This window comes from Rutilus rutilus, assembly GCF_951802725.1.
Source record: "Rutilus rutilus genome assembly, chromosome: 6".
Lineage (NCBI taxonomy): Eukaryota > Metazoa > Chordata > Actinopteri > Cypriniformes > Leuciscidae > Rutilus > Rutilus rutilus.
In genome coordinates, this window is record NC_140214.1 from 455,001 (window position 1) to 480,000 (window position 25,000).

Here is a 25,000-nt window from a genome sequence, read left to right on the forward strand (position 1 = left end):
CACTTTTGGAAGCTCTACTTTTAATAGTGTAGCTGAGGTCAGATTATTAGAAGTCGAGCAGTTTTTTCACCCTTAATCGTTGGGAAAAGATGAATGATTTTTCTATAAAAAGTTGCTCCAGTCTAAGTGTTTTATGAGATTCACTCGACTAGTTCACGTCTTTACCTTTAGGTCCTTCAGTAAAGTGTCCTGTAATGATCTGTTCTCGTTCTCCTCCTGGTTTCTGTCTGGACCAGGTCACTTGCACCACCTTCTCGTCTCCCTTCACCTCGAACCGACAGGGAAGCCGAGTCTGTGTGTCGGAGAACGAGCGCTGGGATGCCGGCGGATCAAGGAACCCACTGCGAACACACACTGAGAAATAAAGAGTTCGTGTGAACATCTGCAAACATATCTGACTGGGTTTACTGTTCGAGACGAGGTCAGTGTGTGAGAGTTAATAATAAACCCGCACTATCATGATCCATTGCTCTTGCCCCGACAAACACGTCACAAAAACACAAGGACGTTCCCATGCAGAACAATGAGCGAGTCAGAAATAAGCCACAACTATCAATGCTCAATGCAAACAACAAAATACACTCCATACGGTTAGTTTTAGACATGTTTAATCAAAGTGTTATGGTGTAAATTAATTTGTCAGTTTGCATGCATTTAACGTTTAGTATCATATTTGATTTATCAGGCTTTTAAGGCTCATGAAGGTCTAATATCGTGAGAATATGGAGGAAAAAACAGCTAAGTTTTATTCAGAGACTCAAACTGAACAAAAATATGCAATTTGCTGCAGATGCTGATATTTCTATGAGATTCTGAGGCTTGTAATGCAAATCAATGAGATCGTTATAACAGTACAGCAGATACTTACACAGAATGCATATAAATATCAGCATTTGCACCTAATTGCATATATTTTGCTCAGTTTGAGTCTCTGAATCATAAAACTAAGCATTTAAATATCATCTTACTAAGCAATATTATTGGCAGATATTGATATTTTTATATGAGATGCTGATGCTTGTAATATAAATCAATGAGATCTTTATAACAGTACAGCGGATACTTACATAAATGCATATAAATATGAATGATCTGCCAATAATATTTCTTAGTAAGCTGATATTTAAATGCTTAGTTTTATGATCAAATCTCTGTAGTTTTAGAATGTATAATGCAATGCAATACAATGATGATTGAGAGATGAACAAATACACCTTCCTCCAAAGCCTGATGATCATATTTGATACTCGTGATTTTTCTATAAAATGATGATGGATAATCTAAATTAAACCGAAGCTGCTTCAGTCCAGCTGAAATATTACTAACAATATCAAAGTTATTCTTACGTTTACTTGATAAAAGCAGCTCAGATTCGACACAGAAAGACTCGTGAAGCTCGAGCTGAAGGAGCACGTTTGTACAGGTATAATAAAAGACGTTACTGGATAAAAGAGTGTAAACTGGACTGGAGAAGATCGAGTGCAACAGGTTCATCAGATCATGTTGATAAGTTATGATCAGATATGTATACAGTAGACGTTAGGTTTCGAGTAAAGCTGCATTACATTCTACAGGGAAATGTTTCTGCTCAGGTTTCATTTACATATCAACACCTTCTCAGATATTTCTCATTAAAGTGGATCAAAACACACTCAAACGAGTCACTGGTTTTCATGCAGTAAATAATGAATGTGAAGCAGAGAAATGTTCAGTATCTGAGCAGAGATGGAGACGCACTCGAGATCTCTTTTAAACCGTTTATACTCAGTCTATGCCGTGCTAATCAGTCTATATACTAGAGAAGGTTTGATTTGAAGGATATTTCTGCTGATTTTGCACTATTTAGGAACTGTTGGATCTCCACTTCATGTAAAACCAGCAGACACTCGCATGTCAAAGTGAGAGAATGAGACAGAGAGAGAGAATGTCATCTTGCAGTTCCGGTTATTGTTTGTCTTCGTCTCAGCTGACACACACACTGAACACAAACACACTGAACACAAACACACCAAACACACACACACACTGAACACAAACACACTGAACACAAACACACTGGCACGCCACACGTTTACAATAACAATACATACCTTTACCTTCACACACACTCACATTCACACACGTTTGTTTTGCTATATTTGTGAGGACCTCCATTGGCGTAATGGTTTTTACACTGTACAAACTGTATATTCTCTCCTCTAACACAAACCCTACCCATCACACACACACACACACACACACACACACACACACACACACACACACACACACACACACACACACACACACACAGTAACTAGAGGTTCAATTACAGCGGATTGTAGGACACGTTCTTTAGTCGAGCTGTATTTCATTCAGAGAATCACATCACTGATATTCTGGACCACAGTCAATTAGAGAATGCTCATCGTTAAACTCATTTAAGTATAATTTTAAGAAATGGCTTCATAATCAACAATGTGAACATTATTGCTGCTTCCTCTATTATTACTATTAATAATTTCATTATAATTTGTAATACTTAACTCATAAAAACTCACATTTTTATTATTATTGTGTACATATATCTCGTCTTTTTGTATAATATGTTTAATTGTATTTTACAGAGTTGTTTACATGTTCTAGTTCTATTATTGTTATAATTGTTTTAGCCTCTTCTCTAGTTTTAGGCCTCATAACATCTGGCAGAGGGACTAGCCATGAAAACTAGCCTTCGGGCTAATCTGGGTACATTTATATTCACGAATGTTGATTAATGTACACTGTCCCTTATCTAAATAAATACACACACACACGCATTCTCTCACTCACTCTCTCACACACACACACACACACACACACACACACACACACACACAGTTCCACACACATTTCCTCCACAGTCATAAAAAAGTGAGTAAAGGTTTTTGAGGCTGGTTGAACTTTACTGACAGAAGAATGTCACTGCACCACATAGCAGATCACACACACACACACACACACACACACACACACACACACACACCCGAAACACAACTTGGACTCCCTGCTGAAAAAACCACAGCTAAAACACAACTATACGTGTGGCTGGTTTTAGTGGGTTTGTTGCAGTATTTATTAACCTTTGTGAACGTTTATTAATAAAAACACAACGGTTTATTGTTTATTGTAATATTTAACTTAATGTTAACAGATAAAACTTTTGATTTCAACAATGCATAAGTAAATTAATTAACATAAACGGATTATTAAACATTAGCTAAATATTAACAAAAACCCTACAGTAAAGTGTTACCATAATTTACTAATATAACCTAACTGACTAACTAACACACACTACTCGAGTCCTCAGCAGTGTTTGAGTTTTTTGTCTTACCCATCAATGTGAAGAGGATCACACAGATGAAGCTCAGTAGTTTCATCATGTTTCTGCTTTCTTCTGTCAGTGTATTTCTCTGTTATTCCTCCTCATGTTCTCACGCGCTTTTCTGTTCATCCGTGTTAAACTGTGTTCTTCAGATCCGCCATTTGTCAGCATTAAAGGACTAAAAACAGACTACAAACTGAGTTTCTACAGGAAGATCCAGAGGCTGATAAACTCATGATTAAACTCTGTTTGAAGTCTGTGTTCAGGTGAGCGTTCACACACACCTGCGTGTTCACGTGGGCTCCACCCACCGCTGGGCACGCGCACGTGCGCGCACACTCCCTCTCTCTCTTACTGACCTTTGGTTTGTGCACTAACCTATAAACTTATGTTTTTTCTCTTGAAATCAGAACTCTCTGTAGGAGATTTGAAGTGATTTGTGGAAAACTCTTCTCTCTGAAGCTGTTAGAGCCGAAGTGAAGTTTGAGGAATTCGTGGCTTTTGTTTGGTTTGGTGTTTTGTAAAGTAGAAATGAACAGGACAAACCAGTTAAGCAGCGAATTCTTGACATTTAATGAACATACCCACAATAAGGCAAATTATTTAAACTCTAATCTAGAGAGATATAGGCTACAAAGTTTGTTTTTACTTTATAGTAAACGGTTTAATGTTATTGTTATTATTTCATAAGTAATTTTTTTTTTAAATCATTAACATCATCTAAATACATTTAAATTACACGAATGTATATTTATGCAGGAGTTATTTGTGTTCTTCTAATTTGATTGGTCACGTGGTGTATCAAAGCCGATTGAAATAGTTGTAAGTTTTGACCAGGAGCGAGTTAATTATAAATTTAGTTTATTTCCCAATAAACATTTCCCAACTGTTTTATTGCGACACCTGCTGGTCAACTGTATAGTTAACATGACATTAGACATGAGAAGAGCTCAAGCATCAACTAGAACAGGGAGGGATTTAAGAACGTCTTTTATTTAAATTAGAAATAAGAATATTTTTTACTCATCTTATACAGTAACAAGGAAAATTATTGGACACTGTTCAAGTTAGAAATATATTATTAAAAATGTAATATTTTAATTGGCATTGAGAGCCTTACACACACATTGTACAAATTAACGATGTCAAACAATGACAACAGAGCAGAACTGGAGATTATCGAAGCTTAATTATGTAGAAAGCATTCGGGTGTTCTCAGGCCAGAGGCTTCTTCTTCATCCCATGAAGAGTGTCATAGGTGTCCTGATCACGACGGCCCAGATCCTGAGGAACGACACACACTGATCAGACCACAGTCAATCACTCATCAGACTCTCTGACACTCATAAATCATAATCAGACTACAGTCATTCACTCATCAGACTCTCTGACAGTCATAAATCATAATCAGACCACAGTCATTCACTCATCAGACTCTCTGACAGTCATAAATCATAATCAGACCACAGTCATTCACTCATCAGACTCTCTAACAGTCATAAATCATAATCAGACTACAGTCATTCACTCATCAGACTCTCTTGACAGTCATAAATCATAATCAGACCACAGTCATTCACTCATCAGACTCTCTGACACTCATAAATCATATTCAGACCACAGTCATTCACTCATCAGACTCTCTAACAGTCATAAATCATAATCAGACCACAGTCATTCACTCATCAGACTCTCTAACAGTCATAAATCATATTCAGACTACAGTCATTCACTCATCAGACTCTCTTGACAGTCATAAATCATAATCAGACCACAGTCATTCACTCATCAGACTCTCTGACACTCATAAATCATATTCAGACCACAGTCATTCACTCATCAGACTCTCTAACAGTCATAAATCATAATCAGACCACAGTCATTCACTCATCAGACTCTCTTGACAGTCATAAATCATAATCAGACTACAGTCATTCACTCATCAGACTCTCTTGACAGTCATAAATCATAATCAGACCACAGTCATTCACTCATCAGACTCTCTGACACTCATAAATCATATTCAGACCACAGTCATTCACTCATCAGACTCTCTAACAGTCATAAATCATAATCAGACCACAGTCATTCACTCATCAGACTCTCTAACAGTCATAAATCATATTCAGACCCCAGTCATTCACTCATCAGACTCTCTAACAGTCATAAATCATAATCAGACCACAGTCATTCACTCATCAGACTCTCTAACAGTCATAAATCATAATCAGACCACAGTCATTCACTCATCAGACTCTCTAACAGTCATAAATCATAATCAGACCACAGTCATTCACTCATCAGACTCTCTAACAGTCATAAATCATAATCAGACCACAGTCATTCACTCATCAGACTCTCTGACACTCATAAATCATAATCAGACCACAGTCATTCACTCATCAGACTCTCTGACAGTCATAAATCATAATCAGACCACAGTCATTCACTCATCAGACTCTCTAACAGTCATAAATCATAATCAGACCACAGTCATTCACTCATCAGACTCTCTGACACTCATAAATCATAATCAGACCACAGTCATTCACTCATCAGACTCTCTGACAGTCATAAATCATAATCAGACCACAGTCATTCACTCATCAGACTCTCTGACAGTCATAAATCATAATCAGACCACAGTCATTCACTCATCAGACTCTCTAACAGTCATAAATCATAATCAGACCACAGTCATTCACTCATCAGACTCTCTAACAGTCATAAATCATATTCAGACCACAGTCATTCACTCATCAGACTCTCTAACAGTCATAAATCATAATCAGACCACAGTCATTCACTCATCAGACTCTCTAACAGTCATAAATCATAATCAGACCACAGTCATTCACTCATCAGACTCTCTAACAGTCATAAATCATAATCAGACCACAGTCATTCACTCATCAGACTCTCTAACAGTCATAAATCATAATCAGACCACAGTCATTCACTCATCAGACTCTCTAACAGTCATAAATCATAATCAGACCACAGTCGTTCACTCATCAGACTCTCTAACAGTCATAAATCATAATCAGACCACAGTCATTCACTCATCAGACTCTCTAACAGTCATAAATCATATTCAGACCACAGTCATTCACTCATCAGACTCTCTAACAGTCATAAATCATATTCAGACCACAGTCATTCACTCATCAGACTCTCTCACAGTCATAAATCATAATCAGACCTCAGTCATTCACTCATCAGACTCTCTCACAGTCATAAATCATAATCAGACCCCAGTCATTCACTCATCAGACTCTCTCACAGTCATAAATCATAATCAGACCTCAGTCATTCACTCATCAGACTCTCTCACAGTCATAAATCATAATCAGACCCCAGTCATTCACTCATCAGACTCTCTCACAGTCATAAATCATATTCAGACCTCAGTCATTCACTCATCAGACTCTCTCACAGTCATAAATCATATTCAGACCTCAGTCATTCACTCATCAGACTCTCTCACAGTCATAAATCATATTCAGACCACAGTCATTCACTCATCAGACTCTCTCACAGTCATAAATCATATTCAGACCACAGTCATTCACTCATCAGACTCTCTCACAGTCATAAATCATATTCAGACCTCAGTCATTCACTCATCAGACTCTCTAACAGTCATAAATCATATTCAGACGTCAGTCATTCACTCATCAGACTCTCTAACAGTCATAAATCATATTCAGACCACAGTCATTCACTCATCAGACTCTCTCACAGTCATAAATCATATTCAGACCTCAGTCATTCACTCATCAGACTCTCTCACAGTCATAAATCATATTCAGACCACAGTCATTCACTCATCAGACTCTCTAACAGTCATAAATCATATTCAGACCACAGTCATTCACTCATCAGACTCTCTGACACTCATAAATCATATTCAGACCACAGTCATTCACTCATCAGACTCTCTCACAGTCATAAATCATATTCAGACCTCAGTCATTCACTCATCAGACTCTCTCACAGTCATAAATCATATTCAGACCTCAGTCATTCACTCATCAGACTCTCTCACAGTCATAAATCATATTCAGACCACAGTCATTCACTCATCAGACTCTCTAACAGTCATAAATCATATTCAGACCTCAGTCATTCACTCATCAGACTCTCTCACAGTCATAAATCATATTCAGACCACAGTCATTCACTCATCAGACTCTCTAACAGTCATAAATCATATTCAGACCACAGTCATTCACTCATCAGACTCTCTAACAGTCATAAATCATATTCAGACCACAGTCATTCACTCATCAGACTCTCTCACAGTCATAAATCATATTCAGACCTCAGTCATTCACTCATCAGACTCTCTCACAGTCATAAATCATATTCAGACCTCAGTCATTCACTCATCAGACTCTCTCACAGTCATAAATCATATTCAGACCACAGTCATTCACTCATCAGACTCTCTAACAGTCATAAATCATATTCAGACCTCAGTCATTCACTCATCAGACTCTCTCACAGTCATAAATCATAATCAGACCTCAGTCATTCACTCATCAGACTCTCTCACAGTCATAAATCATAATCAGACCCCAGTCATTCACTCATCAGACTCTCTCACAGTCATAAATCATATTCAGACCTCAGTCATTCACTCATCAGACTCTCTCACAGTCATAAATCATATTCAGACCTCAGTCATTCACTCATCAGACTCTCTCACAGTCATAAATCATATTCAGACCACAGTCATTCACTCATCAGACTCTCTCACAGTCATAAATCATATTCAGACCACAGTCATTCACTCATCAGACTCTCTCACAGTCATAAATCATATTCAGACCTCAGTCATTCACTCATCAGACTCTCTCACAGTCATAAATCATATTCAGACCTCAGTCATTCACTCATCAGACTCTCTCACAGTCATAAATCATATTCAGACCACAGTCATTCACTCATCAGACTCTCTCACAGTCATAAATCATATTCAGACCTCAGTCATTCACTCATCAGACTCTCTAACAGTCATAAATCATATTCAGACGTCAGTCATTCACTCATCAGACTCTCTCACAGTCATAAATCATATTCAGACCACAGTCATTCACTCATCAGACTCTCTCACAGTCATAAATCATATTCAGACCTCAGTCATTCACTCATCAGACTCTCTAACAGTCATAAATCATATTCAGACCTCAGTCATTCACTCATCAGACTCTCTCACAGTCATAAATCATATTCAGACCACAGTCATTCACTCATCAGACTCTCTCACAGTCATAAATCATATTCAGACCCCAGTCATTCACTCATCAGACTCTCTAACAGTCATAAATCATATTCAGACGTCAGTCATTCACTCATCAGACTCTCTCACAGTCATAAATCATATTCAGACCACAGTCATTCACTCATCAGACTCTCTCACAGTCATAAATCATATTCAGACCTCAGTCATTCACTCATCAGACTCTCTAACAGTCATAAATCATATTCAGACCTCAGTCATTCACTCATCAGACTCTCTCACAGTCATAAATCATATTCAGACCTCAGTCATTCACTCATCAGACTCTCTTACAGTCATAAATCATATTCAGACCACAGTCATTCACTCATCAGACTCTCTCACAGTCATACATCATAATCAGACCACAGTCATTCACTCATCAGACTCTCTGACACTCATAAATCATAATCAGACCCCAGTCATTCACTCATCAGACTCTCTGACAGTCATAAATCATAATCAGACCCCAGTCATTCACTCATCAGACTCTCTAACAGTCATAAATCATAATCAGACCCCAGTCATTCACTCATCAGACTCTCTAACAGTCATAAATCATATTCAGACCTCAGTCATTCACTCATCAGACTCTCTGACAGTCATAAATCATATTCAGACCACAGTCATTCACTCATCAGACTCTCTCACAGTCATAAATCATATTCAGACCTCAGTCATTCACTCATCAGACTCTCTCACAGTCATAAATCATAATCAGACCACAGTCATTCACTCATCAGACTCTCTAACAGTCATAAATCATAATCAGACCACAGTCATTCACTCATCAGACTCTCTAACAGTCATAAATCATAATCAGACCCCAGTCATTCACTCATCAGACTCTCTAACAGTCATAAATCATAATCAGACCCCAGTCATTCACTCATCAGACTCTCTAACAGTCATAAATCATATTCAGACCTCAGTCATTCACTCATCAGACTCTCTGACAGTCATAAATCATATTCAGACCACAGTCATTCACTCATCAGACTCTCTCACAGTCATAAATCATATTCAGACCCCAGTCATTCACTCATCAGACTCTCTGACGCTCATAAATCATATTCAGACCACAGTCATTCACTCATCAGACTCTCTAACAGTCATAAATCATAATCAGACCCCAGTCATTCACTCATCAGACTCTCTAACAGTCATAAATCATAATCAGACCACAGTCATTCACTCATCAGACTCTCTCACAGTCATAAATCATAATCAGACCTCAGTCATTCACTCATCAGACTCTCTAACAGTCATAAATCATAATCAGACCACAGTCATTCACTCATCAGACTCTCTAACAGTCATAAATCATAATCAGACCACAGTCATTCACTCATCAGACTCTCTAACAGTCATAAATCATATTCAGACCTCAGTCATTCACTCATCAGACTCTCTCACAGTCATAAATCATATTCAGACCACAGTCATTCACTCATCAGACTCTCTAACAGTCATAAATCATAATCAGACCACAGTCATTCACTCATCAGACTCTCTGACGGTCATAAATCATAATCAGACCACAGTCATTCACTCATCAGACTCTCTAACAGTCATAAATCATAATCAGACCACAGTCATTCACTCATCAGACTCTCTAACAGTCATAAATCATAATCAGACCACAGTCATTCACTCATCAGACTCTCTAACAGTCATAAATCATATTCAGACCACAGTCATTCACTCATCAGACTCTCTAACAGTCATAAATCATAATCAGACCACAGTCATTCACTCATCAGACTCTCTAACAGTCATAAATCATAATCAGACCACAGTCATTCACTCATCAGACTCTAACAGTCATAAATCATATTCAGACCTCAGTCATTCACTCATCAGACTCTCTCACAGTCATAAATCATATTCAGACCACAGTCATTCACTCATCAGACTCTCTAACAGTCATAAATCATAATCAGACCTCAGTCATTCACTCATCAGACTCTCTGACGCTCATAAATCATAATCAGACCACAGTCATTCACTCATCAGACTCTCTGACGCTCATAAATCATAATCAGACCACAGTCATTCACTCATCAGACTCTCTGACACTCATAAATCATAATCAGACCCCAGTCATTCACTCATCAGACTCTCTGATGCTCATAAATCATAATCAGACCACAGTCATTCACTCATCAGACTCTCTGACGCTCATAAATCATAATCAGACCACAGTCATTCACTCATCAGACTCTCTGACGCTCATAAATCATAATCAGACCACAGTCATTCACTCATCAGACTCTCTGACACTCATAAATCATAATCAGACCACAGTCATTCACTCATCAGACTCTCTGACACTCATAAATCATAATCAGACCCCAGTCATTCACTCATCAGACTCTCTGACACTCATAAATCATAATCAGACCACAGTCATTCACTCATCAGACTCTCTGACGCTCATAAATCATAATCAGACCCCAGGCATTCACTCATCAGACTCTCTGACAGTCATAAATCATAATCAGACCACAGTCATTCACTCATCAGACTCTCTAACAGTCATAAATCATAATCAGACCACAGTCATTCACTCATCAGACTCTCTGACGCTCATAAATCATAATCAGACCACAGTCATTCACTCATCAGACTCTCTAACAGTCATAAATCATAATCAGACCACAGTCATTCACTCATCAGACTCTCTGACGCTCATAAATCATAATCAGACCCCAGTCATTCACTCATCAGACTCTCTAACAGTCATAAATCATAATCAGACCACAGTCATTCACTCATCAGACTCTCTGACGCTCATAAATCATAATCAGACCCCAGTCATTCACTCATCAGACTCTCTAACAGTCATAAATCATAATCAGACCCCAGTCATTCACTCATCAGACTCTCTGACGCTCATAAATCATAATCAGACCACAGTCATTCACTCATCAGACTCTCTGACACTCATAAATCATAATCAGACCCCAGTCATTCACTCATCAGACTCTCTGACACTCATAAATCATAATCAGACCACAGTCATTCACTCATCAGACTCTCTGACGCTCATAAATCATAATCAGACCACAGTCATTCACTCATCAGACTCTCTGACGCTCATAAATCATATTCAGACCACAGGCATTCACTCATCAGACTCTCTGACACTCATAAATCATAATCAGACCACAGTCATTCACTCATCAGACTCTCTGACGCTCATAAACTCACTGTACCTGATAAATGTCTCCGTCTCGTTTCTGAAAAACACAAGAGGACAGTGAGATTCTGAGAACAGTCTTGCTCAATCTCCTCTTTCTGTTCCTCTTTTGATTTTCTCAATCATGAGTCAGAAGATGAGAGGATGAATATGAAAGAGAGATGCGCTTACATACGGAGGCCCATTAACACCACATCATGCTTTTATGACACAAAAACTCACAATTATGACAAAAAAATCACACTTGGGGACACTTAATATTCAACAATATTATTGATCTCCTGCACTGACAGCATTATAATGAGAACTGAACTGAGCTGGACGATGACATCACACTTTTCTCCAGAGCGGCTATATATACATATATATATATATATATATGTAAATGAACTAAATTAATAACTTTTTACAACAGAAATGACCCATCACTGAACTTCCTTAAGCTGGACTGTGACGCTATTTCCTTCTCGAAACAAACTTTGTTGCATTATTTTCCTGTTGTCTCTGTAAAGCTTTGAAACACTCTGTGTTGTGAAATGCGCTGTATAAAATAAAGGAGACTTGACTTGACAATTATGAGTTAAAAATCTCACAGTTATGACACAAAAACTCACAATTATGACAAAACTCACAATTATGTCTCAAAAACATAAAATGTCGAAATAAAAATTATGACAAGTCAAATTTGACATTTAAATTTTTACTTTTTTTTATAATTATGAGATTAAAAAGGCAAAATTAGTTAAAAAGTTTCAATTTTGACTTTCAAAATTCAGTCATAATTTAAACTTTTTGTGTGATAATTTTAAGTTTTCATCTTATAAATATGAATAAGTATGTCGTAATTTTGACTTTTGTAAAACAATTATACATTTTTTTGACATGTCATGAGATAAAAGTCATGAATTAAAAAAGTGAAATTATGAGTCATAATGATTTTATGAGTTGTAATTTCAACTTTTGAAGTCATCATTTTGAGTTTATATAATTTTGATTAATATAATAGTATGTCAAAAGTTTGACTTTTTATGTCATTATGAGATTATGAGTCGAAATTAGTTAAAAAGGTGAAATCTTTCCATGACTGAGTCATTTCAACTTTTTAAGTCATAATTTAAACTTCTTAATGTCATAATTTTGGCTTTTCATCTCATAAATATGAATATATTGACTGAAGTGGGCTTCCGTACTTCATCTAACTGACTGAAGTGTGTGTTCATGTACAGGGTCGGTTTTTCACAGATAAAATGAATCGTGACAAAAAGCACTTTTGAAGAAAGAAGAAAAAGAAACATGACAGAGGAAAGCGCTGTGTAACACACACCTGTCGTGTCTGTTTATAGTGATCAAGTGTTTCATGTGTGAAGCGTTTGCTAGTGTTGAAGTGAAGGTGATATGAACGGCTGTGAATGCAGAACTGAGAGAAGCGTTGAGAGTGACCTCAGAGTTGAGACATGTGACCTATAGGGTTAGGTGTGACCAATAGCCATCGAGAACGTCTTCCTGTTGACATCGTTACAAACTTACTAACACTGGAATATCTAAAGTAGATCATCGGAATATAGACCAACTGTTCAAATAATAGAGTCTGTGGAATGACCTCATTTTGTGTGTGTGTGTGAGTGAGTGAGTGTGTGAGTGTGTGTGTGTGTGTGTGTGTGTGTGTGTGTGTGTGAGTGTGTGTGTGTGTGTGAGTGAGTGAGAGAGTATATGTGTGTGAGTGTGTGAGTGTGTGTGTGTGTGTGTGTGTGTGTGTGTGTTAGTGTGTGTGTGTGTGAGTGAGTGAGTGTGTGTGTACGTGTATGTGTGTGTATGTGTGTGCGACTGTGTGTATGTGTGTGTATGTGTGCGACTGTGTGTGTGACTGTGTGTGTGTGTGTGTGTGTGTGTTGTCAGTGGAAGAACAGAGTTGTGTGTAGATTCAGCAGAAAGAAAGCAACCAAACATACACACATATACACATGCGCGCGCACACACACACACACACACACACACACACACACTCACCTCAGAGAAACTGTGAGACGAACTCATCTGTGAACAACAATCAACAATCAACATCATTAACTTCATCAGTTCTTCATCAGTTCTTCATCAGTGTGTATGTCTAGTTCTTCATCATACTCATACTCAGATATTCATAAGGACGAACGGCACAATCTCATATTTTCACTTAAACAAAGATTTGTGTTTTTAAGAGTAAAAGTGTAAAAGAAACGAGCAGATCAACGAGACGTTCGCTCAGAGACTTCTCACTGCACCAGTTTATTAATACACTTACACTGAATATGAATATGAGTTTTAGGAAAGTTTGTTATGTTTGAATATGTCGAGGTTTTTACCGATAGACAAATATAGAATGGTAGAAATGCTCATTAAAAACATACATTTTACATAACACAAATGTTTTAATGTTTCATGTCATGGTTTTCGAGCAGAAACTACAGTGATATTTAATGACTGACGTCGCAGAGCGAATCTGAGTTATGAAGACACTCACTTTATATTCAGCATTAGCAAATTATGTTTTAATAAGCTTTCATGCTAAATATAGAAAAATAAACTTTTGCCATGAATGGGAACATCAGTCGTTTCGTAGAGGCTCATCATTTAAATACAAAAGGTTTATAAACATAATTATTTAATATAAATGAACATAATTAACTATATTAATATGATTCATATAGTTATCGGCGCCTCAAGGAACTAGTAAACGCAAGGAAATAATGTTTGAGTTTTTATTTCTGAGTGAATCAAATTAAAGGGTTAAATTTAGGAAAAGACAAATTATTGCATGTAAAATATTCTAATGTTCTGTTGTTTTCATTTATGTAAATCTAATCAATGTAGAAGTTAATAAATGAATGAAGTAATAAATCATTATTTTACAGATACCAAAACTGTAATTAGATTAATATTACTACACTGCCAAAACAAACAAACAAAAAATGTGTTAAAATGAAGTGAGTTTGTGTTTAAAACTAGATCAAATATCTGTCAATCAAGTCCGAAAAATTAAATTAAATCAAAGAGAAAACAAGATTATTTTGATCTAGTTTTAAACACAAACTCACTTCATTTTGACACATTTTTCATTAAACAAGACTTAATATCTTCAGTCATGTTGCTTCTTCTCCAGTAAATGAATCTTGATGTAAGAATGTTTAGATGTTAGTGCTGGAGAACGAGTCAGAAACACTGAGGAAGAACGTCATATTTTCCAGTGTGTGTGTGTAAACATATTGTATAGTCTCCATAAATGTAATTTAATCTGGAAGATGGGTGTAACATGACATTAATGTTGTGATGATCCAGTATCTGAAGACGTGTGTGTGTGTGTGTGTGTGTGTGTGTGTTTCACCTTTAATCTGCAGTAAAGCACGGTCAGAACGACGCCGTAAGCGATCAGAATGGCGTCCAGAATATAACACACACTTCCACTGGTGTCCTGGCCGGCTGAGAAACAACACAACACGATCATTAATAATCACACACACACACAGCAAACACACACATTATATATGTTTAATGGTAAATGTTTGAAGCATATTATTTGTAATGTTAAAAGCTATTTTAAATGTTTAAAACTTTAAAGTAATATATTATGATGTTTAAATATTTAAAACAATTATGAACAATTAACAATTTAAACATTTAAACAATGTTTAAAGCAAAAATTGTTTTATAATATATTTAGATGTTTAAAGCCCCTAAGTTAATCACTAATGATCTTTACAACGGAAGTGAATCAATCAAAACTAACTTTATCTGGACAATAACTTTATTGTAGAGCTGCTGTAAAGCCTAATCTCTGTTACTGTAATCTCCTGTTATCACTGTAAAGCTGCTGTGAAACTCTATATTGGTAAAGCGCTGTATAAATGAAGGAGACTCGACTTGACAATATTTAAAAATGGATATTTTTTACCCAATAAAGCGAATCGAGTTGTAAATTAATTCAGTGAAGTTATGTAAACCAAGTCATATAAAATAAAGCTAAAATGTAAATTAAATTCAGGTAATTGCAACATGATTCAGTAACAAATTATTTGTTTAATGAGGAGCAAAAAAAAAATATATATATATATATATATATATTTTTTTTTTTTACATTTAAAACAATATTTTCGTTTTTCCAGAGTAAAAGTGTCAGGAGGTTTTGTTCTCGGTATCATGAGATTTGCTGATGATCTTACCGACTCGTCCAGCGCTGAGCAGCAGAATCAGACACAAGTCCAGCGAGCGCATCTTTCCTCTAAAGAGACGAAGCGAGGGAGAGAAGAGAACAGAAGTGTGAAGAGGAAGAGTGACTGTGGCAGACACAAGTGTCATTTAACAGGAAACTGTGGGCTGAGACAAAGTGTCCGTTCAGAGACACTCAAAATACACTCTACACACACACACACACACACGCACGATTTCACAACAGCATCCTTTTTTTCTCTTCTTTTTTCCACTCATGCACTTACAACACTGAAGACCTACGCACGACTCCTTCCTGTTTCTCAGAGAAGGATCGTTTCAGACAAGAGACTGGAAAACACACTCACATAAACACACTCAAACACACTTAGATAAACACACTTAGATAAACACACTCAGATAAACACACTCAGATAAACACACTTAGATAAACACATTTAGATAAACTTTTAATCTCATATATTTCTCTCCAACACGTCATGCTCTTCCTCAGTGTTTCTGTCTCGTTTTCCAGCACAAATATCGAAATATTCTTAAATCAAGATTCATTTACTGGAGAAGCAGCAAAATTACTGAAGATATTAAGTGAAAAATGTATGAAAATGAAGTGAGTTTGTGTTTAAAACAAGAACTAATATCTGCCAAAGGGGTCAGAAAATAATCTTAATTTTTAAAATTAGTCTCGACTCCCGCCTGAGATCACTCAAGGTTTGGCCCAAACTCAAGTTTGATGTCGCCGACTCGCTTGACCGATGCTGAAGCCGGAGTCCAGTCAAGTCTTCATTTATACAGCGCTTTAACAATATAGAGTTTCACAGCAGCTTTACAGTGATAACAGGAGATTACAGTAACAGAGATTGTTTAGGCTTTACAGCAGATCTAGAATAAAGTTATTGTCCAGATAAAGTTAGTTTATGATTGATTCACTTCCGTTGTAAAGATCATGAGTTATTAACTTAGTTATTTAACTTGCAAATCTTTTGATTCCTTAGAGCATTGCGTTCAGAAAATCAAAAACTTGTCGTACCAGGAACAGGAACGCTTATAACAGTAATCTCAGTGTGGCATATGTGGTGTCTGCGATGTGAGTTTTATTACTATGTATTTTTGTACTGTGTACAACCTCAGATGTTTTTAGGAGTGCGATATAAATAAACGAAAGAAAGAAAGAAAGAACTTAGTGGCCGCTTACACAACACCGCTTTGACTGAAAACCGTTCATTCACAGGACAGCAGAGTTTGGGTGAGGGGAAACGGGCCTCGGAGAGTCTGAGGGCGGTGGACAGGTCAAAGGTCGTAACCGCGTTTTTTAAAAATCATTACATTTGAACATTTTCGTGCTGAGAAACTGCTGATAATATTTTTTTTTATAATAATTGTACATATCTTTCTTGTTACCTCTTTATAACTTAAAGGTGCAATGAAGGACGTACAATGTTCCCCTACATGTGCGCTGCGTCTGAACCTCATTTTGAGGTGATAGCATAAAGCAGGGGTCGGCAAGTAACTTTGGCCAATATTTTCTTTAGCCAGTAGATGGCGGGCCAGCTACACAGAGTAGGCCTATGGATACAAATTCAATACTCTTATATAGGCCTATAATCGCGGAATATTATGGGTCCGTCACCGTCCCTGGATCATTCGTTCAATCGTTTTTTCAAATTAAAACCAAAAATAAAAAGATGAAAAACGACTTGTTTTTCCATTATTTATTTCCTGAAACTAAAATGAAACAACGAATAACGACGGGTTTTCTGATTTTCTGATTGTGCTCAGATCAAAAATAGAAAAAATTAATTACTGGATTAGACAAATTTTATTTAATTTTGAATTTAACACCTTAGGCATCTATATCAAGGAAATCTGTAACGGTCACCAGCTGGAGTGCCTTTGAAAGCCACCAGAGGGCACTCCACACCAGACTATCATATTCACTCACAGACTACATTTCCCATAACTCACTGCCCGGACTCATCATCACTGATTGTATTCACCTGTATCTCATCACCTTGTTAGTTTCAGCCTATTTATTCCTTGTTCATTCAATCATTGCGATGTTTTGTTTGTGTCATACTGCATCTCTGAGTGTTTTCCTGGTTTTCTTGTTTCTTGGTTTTCGGATTTCTTGCCTGTTCCTTGGATTACTCTCTTGCCTCTGACCCCTGCCTGTCTTGTTTTTGTTTCGTTTGTTTGGACTGTCTACCTGTGTTTTGACCCATTGCCTGTTTATTGGATTATTTATGTGTCTGGATTGCCTCTTAATAAAAGCTGCAATTGGATCTCCCCTTCGAGTCTCGGAGCAGTTCATGACAAAATCATTTAAAACAGATCAAGTACTATTGTGGTAAGAGATTACAGCCATTTTAATAAAGGTGTGAATAGCAATCATGCCTCATTCGCTTACAGTCCGACTTTTGAACTTTATTCCTTTTTTTTATTATTATTTATTCGGGACACACACATACACACCTAAGGTTTAAGGAGGTCTGCGCGGGACTGTTCCCGTGTTTTTTCCCCGTCCCGCTCCCACAAGGTTCTATTCAGCAACCGCTTAAAATACACTCGGTGTTCACCCGCTTTATTTCCCGACCTGATGGGTCCGCAAAATTTAGATCTCGTTTCCATAATCTCACATTCAAATGTCTCTAACGGAAAGAAGGAGATTAAGTAGCCTATAATAATTATAAATGCTATACAAAAATTGTGTTCGTGTCAATATAAATATTAGGCCTAGGCTATTTTAACATTGTACTGTCAGCAGAGAAAAAAAATGCCACAGAAAAAATGTATGAAATATAAAATTAAATAGGACAAAGCCTATCACTCAAATTTCTAAGCAACATAAACGAAAATCATATTGCCCTACTGACAAATGAAGTAGGCTATTTTCTGCCAAACTATTTCAAACATCCTTGCAAAAAAAGAATGTTGTTGACTGACAATGGTTTCAGTCCCAAACAGCTCCTCAGAGCTAGGTGTACAGGTGGTCAGAAACAGCTCCTCAGAGCTAGGTGTACAGGTGGTCAGAAACAGCTCCTCAGAGCTAGGTGTACAGGTGGTCAGAAACAGCTCCTCAGAGCTAGGTGCACAGGTGGTCAGAAACAGCTCCTCAGAGCTAGGTGTACAGGTGGTCAGAATTAAGTGCGGATACGCTGTCAAAAGATGTCGGGAGTTTGTCAGTCAGACCGCCCGCTCCGTACAAAGTACACCAGAGTTCTGACCGCTACCGTCTTTTGACGTGCGAATGGACACAAAGTGGTCAAGCGTATAACTAGACGCGGCAGGCGCGAATTTCGCTATTCGCTTCCGGTGTGAACGCACAGTTATACTTTAAAATGTAATCCCGCGCCGCATGATTCCCTATGGGCGTTTCACACAGTATGCGGCGGTGAAATCGCCGCGCGACTACTGCTTTTCTCAAGTAGTGGAAGAGTTTTGTGCAGCATTTAGGACTTCCAAAATAATCCTGCGGGCCAGAAAATATTGCTGGCGGGCCAGTTTTGGCCCGCGGGCCGCCAGTTGTCGTTCCCTGGCATTAAGTAATCTAAAGTTACAGCATTTGAAACCAATGTAGCCTTTTTGTTTAGCTCTTGACGCCCCCTAATGGGCATTTTTAAAATAGTTCCTCTGTGAGGAATATCTCGTGATCGACGCAATTTATTATGTTGATTTTGGACTCATTTCAATGGAGAGCATTCACACTGTGCCGTGTTCTACGATCTGTGCACGTTTCATGAAGTCACGAGCGAAAACGCCACGTGAAAGCTACATTTGTTTTTAGTTAGCGCCTGTTGAGTTTTGTGTGTCGTAACTCCCTGAGGAATATTCCCGTGATTGACGATCGGGTCATGTTTCATGAAGTTACGAGCGAAAACGCCACGTGAAAGCTACATTTGTTTATAGTTAGCGCCTGTGGAGTTTTGTGTGTCGTAACTCCTTGAGGAATATTCCCGTGATTGACGATCGGGTCATGTTTCATGAAGTTACGAGCGAAAATGTGAGCAAAAAAATGTCAAACTTGTGCCGAGGATGACCGCCAACCAACTGTGTCATATTACCTGTGACGTCAGATCCTTCGCAACAAAGACGGGGTGAATTCATGAATGAAAGTTCTGTCACAAAATGATGTTGTTACGTATGGGGAAATCCTTGACCTTTTATAGTGGGTATAACAGCCACACTCAGGTTGAGTCGCCGTCATTCCATGCGTTATGTGGGCCAGAATAATGTAGGAGATGTGGGCCACAACTGGGCCGGATGTCATTTGCTTTTTGGGTTCTACCCCTTCAGATCTGGCAAAAAGATGTGCCAGCGCCACTGCCAACCAGGAGCCGAACGCCCACCCGCCGTCGCACAGGGACTCGAGCTGGACACATCCATCACGACTGCTTTCCTTCTGTAGACCAACCCCAGTTCTGTCAGGTCCACTATCGTCAGATACGATTGACAGTTAGCGTACAGTTTGGATCGGCGGTCTGGTTCTGTTCTGGTTGGCCTAGCATGGATAAGAGCAGCAATAACCCTCCTCAGGGTGAACAGAACAGAACCAACAATGTGTCTGAATGTATTGCAGACACAACCTTAGATAAACGTGTGTAAAACACACGGGCTGCACGATTAATCGCAATTTCCATGTAATCGCACTTAAATCGAGATCGCTTATCGCGATTTTAAAATCGCAAAGGCTGCGATTATTTTTTATGCGCAGTTTGTCATTGATGTACGGCTCTGTAAACGCTGCTCCATCTGAAAGCACTGTGAGTTTGAGTCACTTATAACGTGCATTTGAAAAAAACAACACGAGTCAAATATCTTTCCAAACACGAGAATGATTTATGAACCTCGTTTTAATAACATGCAACATTTAATAACATGCATTTACTCCAAACTCACTTCATAAGGACAGTTGAGCTCCTCCTTCTGTGAGATGATGAGCTTCTGACACAGAATAAGGCAGTCGTGCATTTATAAGTCATGTTTAATCAAAGCGTTTCAATCTTCTGACTATTCAGCTACAGCGACAGGGATTTCCTGGAATGATGCGCCGTTATTGTACTTCTGCGGCGGGGCATATTTAGCGTGTTTGCGTGAGAGCGCCCTCTGGTGTTCAAATGGGGCAGTGTTTACTACCGATCAGCCGCACTCCACTGACAAGCTGCGCTTAAAATAATCGCAGCCTTTGCCAAATCGCGTGCGGTTTTATTGCGATTAATCGTGCAGCCCTTGTTATAAAATTTTTAATTGTGCTTGGTACAGCTTCATGCTGTGATTCCCCTGTTTTCCTGCTAATATCTCCCAGCTATAGTTATCTGCAGGCATCTTTTTAAGTGTGATCAAAGTTCTATTACTCAATACCAGTAGAGTGATCCTGACTGCTTAGGCCAAACCTCAAAGTCCCCTTTCAAAAGAGACCAAAATCATGCATATACTCCAAATGGTTCAAGAACAGCATGCAATTTATTTTGGGTAGGCCTATGCCTTTTTTTAGGCATTTTAGGGCAAATTTTACAGGAACGCTAAAGGGTTCATTAATAAAGATTTTAATGTTCAACATAATTCGAGAATTTAGTCTGATTCAGGGGGAGTCAGAATGCTAAATCCTGACTGGGACAGGTGGAGCTGGGGAGGGAGGAGGGTCATCCGCTGCTGAGAAACGCCATATCTGCTGATAATACTGACGGAGCTGATATATGAATACAGTGATAGAGTCGTGTTCCTACAGGTCCAGGATCAGCTGACGAGAGCTTGACTAACGAGACCTGACAGAACTGACGGATGGAGCCAAGACCCTGACACAGCCATGGGTCACCCTGGGATTGAGGCGTCCCAGACACCAAGCGCCTGATCACCCTGTAGCCCAAGACTGGCTGCCCACTGAAGCTAAGAAGGGCTGAGTCTGGTCAGTTCCTGGATGGGAGACTCCTGGGAAAGCCAGGTTGCTGCTGGAAGAGGTGTTAGAGAGGCCAGCAGGGGGCGCTCACCCTAACACCCCAGTGGGAGGTGAGACAATTTCAAGATCATTTGCGATTTATAAATTTTTCATCTCAAACATTTGAGAAATTATCATAAGATCAAATGTAGGACAGTTTCTGTGCAACACTTTATAAATGAGACCCCTGATCTCTTAAAACCAGTAAGTACCCATAATTCAAGGATTTACAGTAACTCACTGAAGTACATTAAACACAGTAAATGTACAGGATCAGTCACATCGCTGTACTGAACACAGCAGGAAAGCTGAAGAGATGTAAAGTGTTTAAGACGGATCCACACTACACTCTGCTGGCGGTGTTTATGCGTCACACAACATGCATGTCATTAGGAAATCATATTTACATTCTTCATACACGAAATAATGATGTTTATGAACTGCACACGTCTGGCAGATATCAGGGGTCCCGACTGCACTCTCTTCAACCAATCAGAAACATTTGGTTTATCGAGTCTAATAGAAGTTTAATGCAAATCCAAGTTGTATAGAGGAGATTAAACACTGAATAAGCAAATATTCATGTTTGAGTGAATTTCACAAGAAATGTCCTGGTCATATTCCAATAATAATAAAAAAATAAATGTTATATTTATAATTTCTTATGATATAATGAAAATCATTCAGCAATGGACAGTATTTTTCAGAAAACAACTTTTATAATTTTTATGCTCAATAATATTTTAAATGATTATACATATTTGACAAAACAGTAAATTACATTTATCATTATATATATATATATATTCTTTTGGTTTTGTGAAATATGCACGGCCAGGACACTTTTCCATGAGATAACCAATTTTTTTGCTTTTCTTTGTTGAATCTGCTTGATTTTATTTTGTGCTGATAAACATAATTCAATAATAATAATAACGTCACACTGTGAGCAATCAAAGCCAGATGAAACTTTGGAAAAGAAAGTCATGTTTATTCAGGTTCTCAAGGCATCGGTTTCTTAGAGAAAAATAATGACATCATTAATCAATCAGCTTTCATTCAATTAAAGTCAACAAACAAACGCTGCATGTCAGTGTTAATCTGGTTTTACAAGCTCAGCGGAAACACGAGCGCTTCATCGTGGACCGTCTGTGTTCGGGGATTACTCGAGTCGGTACAGTCCAGCGCAGGTCTGCAACCTTCCCAAATAAAAGATTCACATCAAAATGAAGTTTGAACTAAACTCAGTAAGCTATTGCACAAACTCACTGCATTCATGTCAACACACACACACACACACGCTCACACACACACACACACACACACACACACACACACACACACACACACACACACACACACACACACACACACACACACACACACACACACACACGCTCACATGCACACACACACACTCTCTCACTCTATTCTCAACTTTAAAATCAGATTTTTTGTGCCCGTCCATGTCATAATCAGAAAAAATCATCTGGAATAAAAAAAAAAAAACCAGACAAAAACAATATGAACAACTTTCCAGGAGACCAGACCAGTTCAGACCAGTTCAGACCAGCCCAGCTAAAACCAGTGCGGCACAATCCTGTCAGGCTAGAATAAATTACTCTTGAACTGAAGTGTGTTTCTGTGCTGAAGGGAATGAGATTCTGTTCAGGAGGTGGTTGTGGAGCTAAACAGAAGCCCCGCCTTCGAATTAATGAGATTCTGTTCAGGAGGTGGTTGTGGGCGTGTTATGGGCGGAGCTAAACAAGCTCCGCCTTCGAGTTGATGAGATTGTTCAGTAGGTGTTGTGGGCGTGTCGTGGGCAGAGCGAAACAGAAGCTCCGCCTTCGAGATGATGAGATTCTGTTCAGTAGGTGGTTGTGGGCGTTTCACGGGCGGAGCTAAACAGAAGCTCCGCCTTCGAGCTGATGAAGTACGTCACCCATAGAGACAGCAGCAGCACAGCCACGCCCACTCCTAGTGTTAACATCTGCCAGAAACACACACACAGAAAAATAAATCACATCAAAGCAAATCATAAATCTAGATGATTATAGATCAGATAAATGCAGTGTTGTGTGCAACTCATTACAAGTAACTTGAGTGACGTAATCAGATTACTTTTTACTAAGTAACGCATTCGTTTTTCAATTTACAACAAGTTACTTTTCAAACAAGTAACGTTAGTTATTTTTCACATTTATTGACTGACAGCTGTCTTGTTGAGAGAAATAAAGTGAGGAGGTGTGTGTGTGTGTCTGTGTGTGTAAACATGATGGTTATTTCAGTTCTAGACTAAATGTGAACATGCATTTACTCGTCTCACTTTCAATCGGATCGAATCTCATTGGGATCGAGCTCGATCGGATCGATTAAGGCGTTTACATGAAGGCTTTTCAGTGCGATCGAGCCGTCAGCACATTACTAACGGATTATTTGGTTGCCAGTGCCTGTGATGCGATGAGGAGGATCACCTCGAGTTCTCGGCTGGCCACGAGGAAGACTCGCGCTCGGATGCTCTTCCAGCGAGACTCGGTCCATGTGGAGTAATCCCGGGAGCCGTACTCCATGCGCTCGAAGGCCGGAGACACGGCTTTAGCCAGACGCACCGACGCCCTCACACAGAGCGGCTCTACACTGCCGTTCACCGACGGCCCCGTCACCCAGAAATACGAGAACAGCTGAGAACACACACAGGGAACATGAGCGCTGGGCATTCTGGGAATACATTACTTTCTGCAGGTTTCATTTGTCCACCACCTCCACTGCAGAAAAAAAGTGTCTCACAAATTTTGAACATAATTATATAATTATTTAGATGACAATAATTGAACATTTTTAAGTTTTTAGAAAATTATACATTATGGAACAATTATATAAATATTTAAATGACAATAATTGAACATTTTTAAGTTTTTAGAAAATGATACATTATGGAACAATTATATAAATATTTAAATGACAATAATTGAACATTTTTAAGTTTTTAACATAAAATTGAACATAATTATATAAATATTTAGTTGACAATTAAAC

The 25,000-nt window shown here is 38.3% G+C and overlaps 3 protein-coding genes across 3 annotated transcripts in view; all 3 read right to left on the reverse strand.

Moving 5' to 3' along the window:
* Positions 1-3,597, reverse strand: part of nectin4b (nectin cell adhesion molecule 4b) — a 29,175-nt gene extending 25,578 nt beyond the window's left edge. The window contains exons 1-2 of the mRNA XM_084412132.1: positions 3,356-3,597; positions 166-354 (exon numbers count right to left, since the gene is read on the reverse strand). Of these exons, the coding sequence (XP_084268258.1) occupies positions 166-354; positions 3,356-3,404 (238 nt within the window). The 5' untranslated portion in view covers positions 3,405-3,597. The remainder of the gene's footprint in view (positions 1-165; positions 355-3,355) is intronic.
* A 722-nt stretch (positions 3,598-4,319) lies between these two features.
* fcer1gl (Fc receptor, IgE, high affinity I, gamma polypeptide like) lies at positions 4,320-16,170 on the reverse strand. The gene is made up of 5 exons (XM_084412731.1): positions 16,029-16,170; positions 15,194-15,288; positions 13,840-13,866; positions 11,849-11,872; positions 4,320-4,630 (listed from the first exon to the last, which is right to left on the reverse strand). Exons 1-5 carry the CDS (start codon positions 16,162-16,164, stop codon positions 4,562-4,564), a joined length of 351 nt encoding a protein of 116 aa, XP_084268857.1. The 5' UTR covers positions 16,165-16,170; the 3' UTR covers positions 4,320-4,561.
* A 6,764-nt stretch (positions 16,171-22,934) lies between these two features.
* ncstn (nicastrin) overlaps positions 22,935-25,000 on the reverse strand; it is a 15,499-nt gene continuing 13,433 nt past the window's right edge. The window contains exons 16-17 of the mRNA XM_084411737.1: positions 24,439-24,645; positions 22,935-23,954 (exon numbers count right to left, since the gene is read on the reverse strand). Of these exons, the coding sequence (XP_084267863.1) occupies positions 23,832-23,954; positions 24,439-24,645 (330 nt within the window). The 3' untranslated portion in view covers positions 22,935-23,831. The remainder of the gene's footprint in view (positions 23,955-24,438; positions 24,646-25,000) is intronic.

What these genes read in the sequence shown, in the direction of transcription:
- fcer1gl (XM_084412731.1), bottom strand. Translation starts at nt 16,164, where the DNA reads ATGACACTTGTGTCTGCCACAGTCACTCTTCCTCTTCACACTTCTGTT. An exon ending in TGCTTTACTGCAGATTAAAG is followed by an intron (nt 13,867 to 15,193) that starts GTGAAACACACA and finishes TGTTGTTCACAG; the next exon opens with ATGAGTTCGTCTCACAGTTT. An exon ending in CGTCTCACAGTTTCTCTGAG is followed by an intron (nt 11,873 to 13,839) that starts GTGAGTGTGTGT and finishes TGTGTTTTTCAG; the next exon opens with AAACGAGACGGAGACATTTA.